The sequence below is a fragment of the Mus caroli genome, chromosome 2, assembly GCF_900094665.2.
Source record: "Mus caroli chromosome 2, CAROLI_EIJ_v1.1, whole genome shotgun sequence".
Lineage (NCBI taxonomy): Eukaryota > Metazoa > Chordata > Mammalia > Rodentia > Muridae > Mus > Mus caroli.
In genome coordinates, this window is record NC_034571.1 from 82,497,462 (window position 1) to 82,512,661 (window position 15,200).

A 15,200-nucleotide genomic window follows, 5' to 3' on the forward strand; every position below is an offset into this window, starting at 1 on the left:
CAAGGTAGCAGCTCTCTGGTGACTTCATGATGAATATTTTATGTCAAAATCACTCAAATTCTCTCACTTTTTTTAAACTTTTGTAGAATGATTTGTTTCACTGACTCATCATATGAGGGTTATTTACAAATCTGCTCACAATACAAAGTTCATTACTATAACCTTTCTTCTAGAGACAGTTTCAATCTATTACTAAATTGTGCTTGAAAAGAATGTTTATCATCATGAAATGAATCAAGTCAAGAAGCTAATAACATTAAATTAATGTAGAAAAGGATTGTATAATATAAAAAACCATTTTTTAACCCATAATAATTTCAATGTTCATTTCTGTACTAGGTTGGAAAGTAAAATATGTGTTAGTAATTATTATTCATATTCTCATTTTTGCTAGTTATGAATAAGCAAATTTGGAACAGTTGAGACACTAACTGTTCCTCTTCATTTAAAACCAGTTTAATAGTTGTACAGTGTTTTAACCTTCTATTAGTAAAGCAAATTAATTGTGTTTTGCTCCTAAAAATGTCATNTGACNCCAAACCTTCTTTATGGCACTCTTCATCTCTGTATTTCTTAGAGTATATATGAGGGGGTTGAACATAGGAGCAATGATAGTGTAAAACAGTGCAAAGATTTTGTCTTCAGGTAAAGTGGTAGGAGGTCTAAGGTAGGCAAAGATGGAAGGTCCAAAGAATAAAATAACCACAGATATATGGGACCCACAGGTTGAAAGAGCTTTGCGTCTCCCCTCTGCTGAGTAATTCCTTAATGTGAACAGTATAATTACATATGAACCAAACAAGAGAACAAAGATAACGAAGGCAACCATTCCTGAATTGGCAACCATGAGGACACCAGTGATGTAGGTATCAGTGCAAGCAACTTTCAGCAAAGGGAAAACGTCACAGTAGTAGTGATCTAATTCATTGGGTCCACAGAAGGGCAAACAGACTAGCATCATAACCTGGGGAGAGGAGTGGGCAACACCACCAACCCAGGAAGCCCAGATAAAAATATGGCATCTGTTTCTGCTCATGATGACCATGTAGTGGAGAGGCTTGCAGATGGCCACACAGCGGTCAAAGGCCATGGCTGTCAGAATTAAGATTTCAATCATTCCAAAGAAGTGCATGGCAAACACCTGTAGCATGCAGTTTGTATAAGAGATGGTTTTTCTTTCTACAAGCAGATCCACAATCAATTTGGGTGTCACACAGGAGGTATAGCAAATGTCCATAGAAGCTAAATGACTGAGGAAATAGTACATAGGTTGGTCAAACAGAGAACTGCATCTAATTGAGAAAAGGATCAACAGATTCCAAGACAAGATGGTAAAGTAGCAGAATAAAAAGAAAATGAAGCAAAATACTTCAATGTTCTGCTTGGATGATAGCCCCATAAGAAGAAATTCTGATATGTTCCTCTGGCATTCCATTTACTATAATCTATACAAGGACAATTGAGTATCTATGGAAACAAGATTTATACAAGTTATTTTCAATGAAATCACAACTACGTAAACATTATAAACAAGTATTGGAAACTATTGTTAAATATTCAAGTTGATAATTTATAAATCAGTATATATTGCCTAGGTATTTGAAAATTAGATTTTTTGTGTTTCAAATAGTTAATTATTTATTACTCCTAATAATCCATCTTAATAGTAATACCAAGAAAATCTTTTATCTGTTAAATATAAATTATCATTACAATTTTCCAATACAAAGTAAATGTGCTTCTTTTGTGTGCAAAATTTTGAAACAGGAAAATAACATAATATAATGTGGAGAATACATCTTAGTTATGCTTTCAGTTGCACATTTTATTCAAAACATTTATGTATCTTAGTAGGATTTTATGTCTCTCTGACATAAAATAGTGTAGCAAACTCAATATTCTCTATAGGAAAATATTTATGACTATTAAAATTTTTAAAATGAGAATTATATGTGATGAGAAATATTCCATCAAATAAGATAGTTGAAAGTTATATGAGAATCACATATTGAAGTTAACAAAATAGAATATGTGGGTTATGTTCTGAAGATAATTAAGAAGGTAAAAATATAATATCTTTTATATCGTGGAGATTTTGATAAGAAAGAAAAATTATTTGCATTGCTCATCTACACATTAGTATAAAAGATTGTCTTTAGGCAAATATAGATTCTTTAACAGTGTTCAAACACATCAGGAATAATTCCAGAAATTCACAGATAATTTGAAGTCTGCAAGTGTATGTACAGCCAACAAATTTGAAGATACTATATAATCTTAATATATGCATTGTAATTAAAATATTAGTTTGTATTTGTTTCAGAACCTATGTGTATATTCACATATATTATGCTCTATTCTGAAGCTACACTATCATGTTTTATTATCAAACTATTAGACCAGGAGAAAGGCAGGAACCAAATATTTCCCCTCTGTCTCTTTTAGCAAATGTTAAATGATAGCTAGAAGGAATTTCTACATGAAACTGAATCCTAATTTAGGAACCATACCTCTATGCAAATCTTACCTTTCATTGCAAGCCATGTTTAGGGTACTAAGCTTTACATTCCATATTTTATAATTTCAGTAAAAGTGACCTTTGTAACTACTTGAGGCTTTAAATAGAGACATAAAACTTTAGAAGTAATTATGTATTATAATGACTCAAAATTTTAATTTTAGATTTTTTTATTATATTAACAATTCTTAAAGGTCCCATGGTTTGAAAATATCTCTCATTTAATTAGTGAAATACCAGAACTTAACCTAAGATACTGTACAATAAATAGCACCATCACAAACCATAGTAAATGTCTCATTTCTTTAAGTAAATTAGATTAGATTTATGTTTGAAATTTATGCTTTATTTCTGGAGAAAATTTGTTGCAAAAGGAAAGTAAAATACAAAAATCTAGTAATTAAAGAAACTTACAAATAAAAACAGGCTCAAATCTCATTGGTTCAAATTTTGATAACACATGAATTAACAACTTAAAAATAACAAGTTAACATTGAATACCTACAAGAGAGCAGTATGAACATTATCTGCACATGACTTTTGGATGATTTTCTGATTAGTGTCTAATACTCCTCATTACACAACTACCCTTCTTGGTAGCTCATGTTGCTGATTTTTCTTACCATGAACACCTGAAATGAAACAGAAGACTATAAATCAGACCTGACAAATTTAACAGATCAAAACATTTCCAAGATTACATTTCTCTTTTCCATATGAAAAATTCCAATACTATATAAAAATAGTAAGATTCAAAAATCTTTGGATATACACTGCTATATTCCTTCAGTAGATACGTTGTCCTTCATCTTGAAACCTAATCATTCTTTATGCTTAGTCTACCAAAGATTGATGATGGCATTTCCAAAGTACCATTTATAGATATATTCAAATCTAAATATTCACAGATACATAGTAAATTCTAAAAACACAACAAGAGCCAAGTACACACAAAAGAAATCATAACATCTTTATATATGAATGTATGACTACCTCTTCCCTCAAAAGCTTTCTGTAACTGATGTTTACTCCTCAGAATTATCAGTTGTCAGCATTTGCACTCTTCACTCTCAAGCCTCTTATGGATACTTAAGCTACAATTCACTAGTCTTTATGTAGTAGCTACACTCAAAGCACAATGTCTCTAGAGGGCAATATTACTGTTGAGATCCAGAGAGCCTCAGGACTTCTAAGAAATCTCCTCTGAAGAACAAGAAGAACACTTGAGTATCTTTAAAGAAACATTTTTTTTGAGGGTTAGATTCTTAATTTTTGAGAGGAGACATAAATGTAATTGTGTGTGTGTGTGTGCGTGTGTCTGAAGAGAGGGAGAGAGAGAGAGAGAGAGAGAGAGAGAGAGAGAGAGAGAGAGAGAGAGAGAGAGAGAGAGAGAGAGAGAGACAGAGACAGAGAGAATCTTCACATTATAGGCAAAGAACATCATGAAAGGAAACAGAGATAGTCTCTTATGAGTTCTGTGATTTGCATCTGAATATTTTTGGTCAACTGTCACAGAACAGTAATGAAATTTTCTACCTTCCTTCACTAGGTATTTAGTGTTGGGATTTGCAAAGGAACAGAGAAATAAATATTAAAGTTCACATTCATTGCTACACACACTGATAAGTAAGTCTAGCCAAATTAATCTTTGAAATGTGGCAGATGAAAAAAGAAGTCAATAAATTGTATGTATGTGTGTGTATGTATCTTTTTCTGTGTTTCTGTCTCTATATGTGTGGTTGTTACAGTTCCAGTATGAAGTGTTCACAATAGGCTCATTGTTGAAGATGTAGCCATAATTTGATGTTAGTATTTGGACCTTATGGATTTCTTGTATTTGCATCCTTTTGTCTTGTATTTTTTTGCTTTTTCTAAATTAAAAAATCTTATTTATTTAGAAACAATGATACATTTTAGAATTATGACACACAACTACAGGGAGCATGTTCCTCAGTGTTTTCAGACTCCTGGCTTGGAATATTTTGAGAGTTGGGAAGAATAATTCAATATTCCTAGGATTTTTTTATTATAAATATTATATAAATGACATTATTTATTTACATTTCAAATAGTATCTCCCTTCCTGGTTTCCCCTCCACAAACCAGCTATCCCATTCACCCTCCTCTCTGCTACTAAGAAGGTTACCTTCACCTACCCACCCTCTCCCACCTAACCACCCTAGCATTCACCTACTCTGGGGAATTAAGTCTCCACATGACCAAGAGTCTACCCTCCAATTGATGCTAAAAAAGGCAATCCTCTGTTACATATGCAGCTGGAGTCATGGATCCCTCCATTTGTACTCTTGTTGGTGGTTTAGTCCCTGGGAGCTCTGGGGAATAAGGTTGGTTGGTATTGTTGTTCTTCCTATAGAGTTGAGAACCTCTTCAGCTCCTTCAGTCTTTTCTCTAAGCCCTCCCAATGCTCAGTACAATGGTTGGCTGTGAGAATCCAGCTCTGTATTTGTTAGGCTCTGACAGAGCCTCTCAGAAGACAGTTATATCAGGCTCCTGAAAACATGCACTTCTTAGGATCCACAAATGTGTCTGCATTTGGAGACTGAATATGGGATGGACTCCCCAAGTGGGGACAGTTTATGGATGGCCTTTCCTTCAGTCTCTGTTCCATATTTTGTCTCCACATATACTGCTGTGAGTATTTTGTTACCCCTTCTATGAAGGACCGAAGCACCCACACTTTGTTCTTCCTTCTTCTTGAGCTTTATGTGGTCTGTGAATTGTATCTTTGGTATTCTGAGCTTTTGGTCTAATATGCACTTATCAGTGAGTGTTCTTTTTGGGACTATGTTACCTCACTCAGGATAATATTTTCTAGTTCCATCCATTTCCCCCAAAATTTAATGAAGTTATTGTTTTTAATAGCTGATTAATACACCATTGTGTAAATGTACCTTATTTTCTGTGTCCATTCCTCTGTTGAAGGACATTTTCAACATCCTTTCCAGCTTCTTGCTATTATAAATAAGGTTGCTATGACTATAGTGAGCATGTGTCCTTGATATATGTTGGAGCATCTTACAGACCATATGCAGCCCAAGAAGAAGGAAGACAAAAGTGTGCATGCTTCAGTCCTACTTAGAAGGGGGAACAAAATAATCACAGAAGATAGAAGGAAGGAATGACCTGGGATGGAGAGGGTAGGAGGGAGGGAAAAGAGCAACAGAATCAGGTATGGGAGGAGACTGGAGAGGAGTACAGTGGGTTAGAAAATTGAACTGAGGTGTGTAGCAGTGGGGGGATGGAGAACTGGAGGTAGCCACTAGAAAGTTCCAGATGCAAGGGATGCAAGAGCTTCTATGGAGCCAACTGGGCTCCATCAGATAGCTTTAATTTCATAGCTACATAGGCAGCCAGTTTAAGATTAGTAGATAACGAAACAAAATCAATGCTCATGACTTTACGAGTAATGAGTCTTTACAAATTCTGTTACTGAAAAAAAGCAGTTATATAGACAAAAACGTATTTTAAAAGAAGAGAGAAAATATCTAGTTTTGTGGCCGGCCAGCAGCTCAAATGTCTGGGTTCTAGTCTGGAAAGGCATCTTGGAATCTGGAAGAGAAGAGGTGGGTTAAGCGGCGTGATAATGATGGAACTGGGACAACCAGTCTGATCAAGGTTCAATTTTACTATTTCCGACATTCTGTTATGAAGCAGTGAAAGGGGCCCATTCCCACCAAATCATCCTGGAGTAAAATTGCAGGTGACCACATGTTTGGCTCTGGAAGAGCAAGGCTGCAGGCTCGAGCAGTGGGAGTGGCAGAATGATAGGGCAGCAGGATCCACCCAATGCTCTCTTCTTGCTAATAGGGAAACCTGAGTTAAGGGGGGAGGTTACAATCTGGTAGCCCTGATTATTCCAAGATTGGGTTAAGCAGGAGTTGCAAGTTCTTATAGGAAGAAAGAATTTAAAATAAGTGGAATCAGTTATAGATCCAAATTAGTCAAATCATAACACCTAATTCTATTACTAAAATTACTTTGTGTAAGAAACAGACAGAAAATTGCTGTACATTTTATAAATTAATATGGAGACTAAAGTAAATATTTGTCCTTAATTCTGTATGTTGACTTTCTGTTCCAGAAAAGACTGATTTACTTAACAAATTATAAACTCACCAGAAGAATTTTCTTTAGGGCCAAGTTAACAGAAAAGCTGAAGTTCACACCCGATGAGGGTTATAAATAATAATCCAGCCACACATGACGTTGCTAGTGATCTAGAGATTCCAGCCACTAAGCAGCCTCTAGACATCAGTGACTGGATTCCCTCACAAATTCATACACACACACACACACACACACACACACACACACACACCACTATGCAATGCAAATACTTTGTTTATTTATTCCTTATATAATCTCTCATACCATATATCAAAAATCCTTATGATTTAGACAAAAATTAGGATAATCTAAAAACTATAATATAAAAAATGCCAATATTCCTGATCATGGTGGAACATGTATGTTGTGTAGTATGTTGGAGACTGAAATAGATGGGTTGGGAGCTCAAGTCTAACCTAGGCTATAGCTACCTATGTTAACACAGTGGGAATAAGAAACATCAATATCAAAGCATGGTCATTTAAACATGGCCATTTACAGTCATTGATATAATATCAAGTATATTCCTTCCATGAACACACACTAACACCTGGTGTAGTAAAGGGCATTAAATCGAAAAAAAAAAAAAAAAAAAGAGTGAGAGTTATAGAATGAAGTTACCTGATGTAAACCAAATCCACTTTATTTTGTTTAAAGTCACAAAATGGGAATACTAAAAGCCAAGATCTTCTCAAAAAATGTTAAAATTGTATTAAAAAGCAACAATTTTCTCAACTACTTGGTTGAGAAATCACTGCTTGATTTTTCTTACTATGAAATAAATCATGAAGACAAAAGGGATAAAGAGCCAGTAAGTCTCCAGGAAACATACATAGGAGGAGAGTGTGTTTTTAATTTGTTACTTTAAATTCCAGAAATTATAAAAGGTAACACTTGGAAGATATTAATAATTCAGCAGCAGAATATTAAATAAATGATTAAAGACCTGAAATCAAAAAAGGACATATTTCCAGGATATTAAGAAGAGACATGCTTTGCTATAGAAAAAGGAATGAATATTTTATATATCCAATTATTAATCAGGGTTATTTTATCAGAAATATTATATTTTCAATAAAAATGGGAAAAGAAATAAAAGAACAAGAAGTGAATAAATTAATGAATAAAAAATTAAGTAAACAGGTTTGTTAGTTGGTTTAAAGTTTAAATAATTATGAATTAAGAAAATTAATAGATCCTGAGGAAGGATTTTATGTTGTGTCTATGATTTTAATTTGTCTAGCTAACAAATTTACTTAAACTGTTTTTCAGGTGTATTTATTAATATATAAATGGACTGTAAATTTATTAAATAGAATGTAGTTATATAATGCAATAATGACAACTACATTCTTAATTCCTGTTCTAGTTTTGATTATTACACATATATAAAAGCTGAAGTGGAATATCCAGTATATTCTTTGTATTGAAACCTGCATTATTCTTATGACTAAACTAAATGGAAGTACAAGTTAGGTGAGGGAGACACTGAGATATAGGGAGAGAAAGTTTACAAATTTACCATCCTAGAGCACAGCCCAATGTCTACACATCAGTTTGTTAGGCAGCACTGAGTAACATGAGGCATAATTCCAACACATTCAAGAGCCTCACCATTAAAATAAAAGGTCCATGGACTCTTCCATGAGAAACAAAAATGGGATAAGCAGTTTCCTTTGTGAGAGTATGAATAGAAATTAATGGTGAAATAAATGTATATAGGTCAGCGACAGCTGACCCTAGGCAATGATCAATTGAGAAATATTGATAGGTCTAAGAGTTAACAAATATGTATCTACATTGCATCGTTTGGTTAGCACCACTAATATAAACTAATCATTCTTCATAGAATCTGCCTGATTATATGATGAAGTGGTCACAGTTAGATCCTAGGTATAGCTCTCATGGAATTCTCTGAAAATAGATATAAAATGGCTATCAATCATGAAATGTATATATCTCTTCATGTTGTTAGGCAAGTAAGTGACCCCCACTAAAACTGAAGCAAACAGGTTTTAGGGAGAAAGAGTGAGCCTAGAAAAGCACATAAATATATGAAAGTATAAAGTAAAACATAGAGAAATTAAGCTATAATGGAACAAGTAATTTGGGACAAATGAAGGCAATGGAATACATGTAACATAAAAACAGACAATTTAAAAGAAAGAATCCAGCTACTACTATTATTATGCTAAGAAAACATAATAATAAAGTTACTTCCAATCACAAAATTACTCTATTGGTAAATCAGTGTATCGCCCAGACCTAATCAGAGAAGCTTCCTCTTATAGCAGATGGCAATTAAAACAGAGACCTTCAACTGAAGAATGTGCAGAGAATGAGAGACTTTGGAATATTCAGCATTAAATGGAATGTGTTTATTAAACTGTTCCCCGTAAGGCTCAGCATCTGTCCTGAAGAAGAAACAGAAAAGTTTTAAGAGCCAGAGATGGTAAATGATGCTAAGAAAAAGCACCATTCAGAAACAATAGAGCTGATACACAACTGAATTCACAGAGAGTATGAGAGCAAGTCAGCACCTATATATGTTCAATTTGGACCAAATCCCAAATGGCAAAGTGGAAGAAGACACAAAATTTTCTCTAACAAGGACACTATTTCCTATTGATACCTGATGGGAAAGGGAAAATGTGTGTGAAATTTTTCCCAGAGAAGTGTCACTGAGTGTTTTAACTATACAACAGGATAAGCCCAATTCCTATGAGAAGTTAGCCAACACAACATGTATTCCATGAGTTTTTGTATACCTTTTGGTTTGTTTTGGTATTTTGACTTGTCTGTTTGTCCATTTCATTTTTTTGTTATTTTGTTGTTTTTTTTTGAGAAAGAGAGAGATAGATGGGGTAGAATTTGAATTTGGATGCGTAGAGAGGCAAGGAAGTTCTAGGAGGAGTTAGAGACAAGAAAGAATATGCTCCAAACATGGTTTTATGAAAATTATTTAAAAACAACATAAATCGAATCTGAACAAGGGGAGGAGGCTCACAAGAGGATTAAAGGGGGGTGAGAGAACTACATGTATCAAAAGACAGCAATGCAGGGTTGGGGATTTAGCTCAGTGGTAGTGCACTTGCCTACTAAGCACAAGACCCTGGGTTCAGTTCTCAGCTCTGGGAAAAAAAAAGACCACAATGCATAAAATTATTTTATATGTTAATGAATAGGTTACAAATTGTAAAATCAGGAAAAAGAAATTCCTGATGCTATATCATTTTATCAGAATAGACTGAATCCTTTCTCATGTAAATGTATTCAGAAAATCTGGCATCCATTGATTTTTCTGAATCATGTTACACATAGAACTCCTCAAATAAATAAGTTTTACTGAGAAAAAGAAAAAAATAGATTTTCTTATTCAGTGTTTCTACAAGTTGAGGATATTTAAAGAGACAAGATCAGATATTCATCCTAAACCTGTTATCATTCATAAATCCATTGTATGTGCCAAAACTGTGACTGTCCAGAAAGTCATTGTTTATGCCAATAACTGGGACTATGCATAAAGCTACTGACATTTATAAGTGAGCAAGGTAGCAGCTCTCAGGTGAATTCATTATGAATATTTTGTGTCAGAATCACTCAAATTCTCTCTCTTTTTTTTTTTTACATTTCATAGAATGATTTGTTTCAGTGAATCATCATATGAGTGTTATTTACAAATCTGCTCACAATACAAATTTCATTACTATAACATTCCTTCTGAAGACAGTTTCAATCTATTCCTAAATTGTGCTTTAAAAAAATGTTTATCGTCATGAAATAAATCAACTAAAGGAGCTAATAACATTAAATTAATGTAGAAAATGATTGTATAATCTAAAAATCATTTTTTAACCCATAACAATTTCAATGTTCATTTTCTTACTAGGTTTCAAAATAAAATACTTGTTAGTAATTATTATTCATATTGTCATTTTTGCTAATTATGAATGAGCAAATTTGGAACAGTTGAGACACTAACTGTTCCTCTTCATTTAAAACCAGTTTAATAGTTGTACAGTGTTTTAACCTTCTATTAGTAAAGCAAATTAATTGTGTTTTGCTCCTAAAAATGTCATGTGACCCCAAACCTTCTTTATGGCACTCTTCATCTCTGTATTTCTTAGAGTATATATGAGGGGGTTGAACATAGGAGCAATGATAGTGTAAAACAGTGCAAAGATTTTGTCTTCAGGGAAAGTGGTAGGAGGTCTAAGGTAGGCAAAGATGGAAGGTCCAAAGAATAAAATAACCACAGATATATGGGATCCACAGGTTGAAAGAGCTTTGCGTCTCCCCTCTGCTGAGTAATTCCTTAATGTGAACAGTATAATTACATATGAACCAAACAAGAGAACAAAGATAACAAAGGCAACCGTTCCTGAATTGGCAACCATGAGGACACCAGTGATGTAGGTATCAGTGCAAGCAACTTTCAGCAAAGGGAAAACGTCACAGTAGTAGTGATCTAATTCATTGGGTCCACAGAAGGGCAAACAGACTAGCATCATTACCTGGGGAAAGGAGTGGGCAACACCACCAACCCAGGAAGCCCAGATAAAGACATAGCACCTGTTTCTGCTCATGATGACCCTGTAGTGGAGAGGCTTGCAGATGGCCACACAGCGGTCAAAAGCCATGACTGTCAGGATTAAGGTTTCAATCATTCCAAAGAAGTGCATGGCAAAGACCTGTAGCATGCAGTTTCTATAAGAGATAGTTTTTCTTTTTGCAAGCAGATCCACAATCAATTTGGGTGTCACACAGGAGGTATAGCAAATGTCCGTAGAAGCTAAATGACTGAGGAAATAGTACATAGGTTGGTTGAACAGAGAACTGCATCTAATTGAGAAAAGGATCAGCAGATTCCAAGACAAGATGGTAAAGTAGCAGAGTAAGAAGAACATGAAGCAAAATACTTCAATGTTCTGCTTGGAAGATAGCCCCATAAGAAGAAATTCTGATATGTTCCTCTGGCATTCCATTTATTATAATCTATACAAGGACAATTGAGTATCTATGGAAAAAAAGTTTTTAGATAAATTATTTTCAATGAAATCACAACTACGTAAGCATTATAAACAAGTATTGGAAACTATTGTTAAATATTCCAGTTGATAATTTATAAGTCAATATAAATTCCTTGGTGTTTGAAATTTAGATTTTTGTGTGTCAAATAGTTACTTATTTATTATCCCTAATAATCTATCTTAATAGTAATATCAAGAAAATCTTTTATTTGTTAAAATATAAATTATCATTACAATTTTCCAATACAAAGTAAATGTGCTTCTTTTGTGTGCAAAATTTTGAAACAGGAAAATAATATAATATAATGTGGAGAATACATCTTATTCAAAACAATTATGTATCTTAGTAGGATTTTATGTCTCTCTGACATAAAATAGTGTAGCAAACTCAATATTCTCTATTTGAAAATATTTGTGACTTTTAAAATTTTTAAAATGAGAATTATATGACTGATGAGAAATATTCCATCAAATAAGATAGTTGAAAGTTATATGAGAATCACTTATTGAAGTTAATAAAATAGAAAAAGTGGGTTATGTTCTGAAGATAATTAAGAATGTAAAAATATAATAACTTTTTTTTCGTGGAGATTTTGATAAGAAAGAAAAATTATTTGCATTGCTCATCTACACATTAGTATAAAAGATTATCTTTCAGCACATATAGATTCATTAACAGTATACAAACACTTCAGGAACAATTCCAGTAATTCACAGATAATTTGAAGTCTAGAAGTGTATGTACAGCCAACAAATTTGAAGATAGTATATAATCTTAGTATATGCTTTGTAGTTAGAATATTAGTTTGTATTTGTTTCAGAACTTATCTATACATTTACATATATTATTCTCTGAAGCTACACTATCAAGTTCTATTATCAAACTATTAGATCAGGAGAAAGGCAAGAACCAAATACTTCCCCTCTGTCTCTGTTAGCAAAAGTTAGATGATAGCTAGAAGGAATTTCTACATGAAACTGAATCCTAATTTAGGAACCATACCTCTATGCAAATCTTACCCTTCATTGCAAGCCATGTTTAGGGTATTAAGCCTTACTTTCCATATTTTATAATTTCAATAAAAGTGACCTCTGCAACTACTTGAGGCTTTAAATAGAAACAAAATTTTAGAAGTAATTATTTATTATATAGACTCAAAATTTTAATTTTAGATTTTTTTATTATATTAACAATATAATCCTTAAAGGTCTCATGTTTTGAGAATATCTCCCATTTAATTAGTGAAATATCAGAACTTAACCTAAGTTAGTTTACAATAAATAGCACCATTACAAACCATAGTAAATGTCTCATTTCTTTAAGTAAATTAGATCAGGTTTATATTTGAAATTTATGCTTTATTTGGGGAGAAACTTTGTTCCAAAAAGAGAGTCAAATACAAAAATCTAGTAATGAAAGAATCTTACAAATAAAAACAGGCACAAAGCTCATTGGTTCAAATTTTGATAACCCTTGAATTAACAACTTAAAAATAACAAGCTGACATTGAATACCTACAAGAGAGCAGTATGAACATTATCTGCACATGACTTTTGGATGATTTTCTGATTAGTGTCTAATACTCATCACACTACTACCCTTCTCGGTAGCTCATCTTGATGATTTTTCTTACCATGAACACCTGAAATGAAACAGAAGACTATAAATCAGACCTGACAAATTTAACAGATCAAAACATTTCCAAGATTACATTTCCCTTTTCCATGTGGAAAACCCCAATACTATTTAAGAATAATAAGATTTAAAAATCTATGGACTTACACTGCTATATTCCTTTAGTAGATAAGTAGTCCTTCATCTTGAAAGCTAATCATTCTTTATGCTTAGTCTATCAAAGATTGATGAGGACATTTCCAAAGTACCATTTATAGATATATTCAAATCTAAATATTCACAGATACATAGTAAATTCTAAAAACACAACAAGAGCCAAGTACACACAAAAGAAATCATAACATCTTTACATATGAATGAATGACTACCACTTCCCTTAAAAGCTTTCTGTAACTGATGTTTACTCCACAGAATTATCAGTTGTCAGCATTTGCACTCTTCACTCTCAAGCCTCTTATGAATACTGAAGCTACAATTCACTAGTCTTTATATAGTAGCTACACTATAAGCACAATGTCTCCAGAGGGCAATATTATTGTTGAGATCCAGAGAGCCTCAGGACTTCTAAGAAGTCTCCTCTGAAGAACAAGTAGAACACTTGAGTATCTTTAAAGGAACATTGTTTTTTTTTTTTAATTTTTAGGTGTAGGGTCTTGATTCTTAAGAGGAGATATAAATGTATTTGTGTGTGTGTGTGTGTGTGTGTGTGTGTGTGTGTGTGTGTGTTTGTCTGTGTGAGAGAGAGGGGGGACAGAGACAGAGACAGAGAGTATCTTTAGCGTATAGGCAAAGAACATCATGAAAGGAAACAGAGATAATCTCTTATGAGTTCTTTGATTTGCATCTGAATATTTTTGGTCAACTGTCAAAGAGCAGTAATGAAATTTTCTACCTTCCTTCACTGAGAATTTAGTGTTGGGATTTGCAAAGGAACAGAGAAATAAATATTAAAAATCTATTCATTGCTACACACACTGATAATTAAGTCTAGCCAAATTAATCTTTGAAATGTGGCAATGATGAAAGAAGTCAGTAAATTGTGTGTATGTGTGTGTATGTATCTTTATCTGTGTCTCTGTCTCTATATGTGTGGTTGTTACAGTTCCAGCATGAAGTGTTCACAATAGGCTCATTGTTGAAGATGTGGCCATAATTTGATGGAACTATTTGGAAATTATGGATTTCTTGACTTTGCATACTTTTGTCTTGTGGGTTATTTTTGCATTTTCTAAATTAAAAATCTTATTTATTTAGAAGCAATGATACATTTTAGAATTATGACACATAATGATGGGGAGCATGTTTCTCAGTGTTTTCAGATTCCTGGCTTGGAATATTTTGAGAGTTGGAAAGAATAATTCAATATTCCTAGGAATTTTTTAATATAAATATTATATAAATGACATTATTTATTTACATTTCAAATAGTATCCCCCTTCCTGGTTTCCCCTCCACAAACCCGCTATCCGATTCACCCTCCTCTCGGCTTCTAAGAAGGTTCTCCATCACCTACCCACCCTCTCCCACCTCACCACCCTAGCATTCACCTACTCCGGGGAATTAAGTCTCCACATGACCAAGGGTCTACCCTCCCTTTTTCCACTGGATGGTTTTAGCTCCCTTGTCAAAGATCAAGTGACCATAGGTGTGTGGATTCATCTCTGGGTCTTCAATTCTGTTCCATTGGTCTACTTGTCTGTCTCTATACCAGTACCATGCAGTTTTTATCACATTTACTCTGTAGTACAGCTTTAGGTCAGGCATGGTGATTCCATCAGAGGTTCTTTTTTCCTTGAGAAGAGTTTTTGCTATCCTAGGTTTTTTGATATTCCAGATGAATCTGCTGATTGTCCTTTCTAATTCCTTGAAGAATTGAGTTGGAATTTTG

The 15,200-nt window shown here is 33.5% G+C and overlaps 2 protein-coding genes across 2 annotated transcripts; both read right to left on the bottom strand.

The window, feature by feature from the left end:
* Nucleotides 1–499: 499 nt before the first annotated feature.
* Nucleotides 500–1,435, bottom strand: LOC110290122 (olfactory receptor 4P4-like). The gene has a single exon (XM_021156606.1). It carries the CDS (start codon nt 1,433–1,435, stop codon nt 500–502), a length of 936 nt encoding a protein of 311 aa, XP_021012265.1.
* Nucleotides 1,436–10,695: 9,260 nt separating this feature from the next.
* On the bottom strand, nt 10,696–11,631 carry LOC110290161 (olfactory receptor 4P4-like). Its single transcript, XM_021156644.1, has one exon. The coding sequence runs from the start codon at nt 11,629–11,631 to the stop codon at nt 10,696–10,698; it is 936 nt and encodes a 311-aa protein (XP_021012303.1).
* Nucleotides 11,632–15,200: the final 3,569 nt, after the last annotated feature.

Bases quoted from the DNA above. Each gene is read 5' to 3' on its own strand.
- LOC110290161 (XM_021156644.1), bottom strand. From the start codon at position 11,631: ATGGAATGCCAGAGGAACATATCAGAATTTCTTCTTATGGGGCTATCT.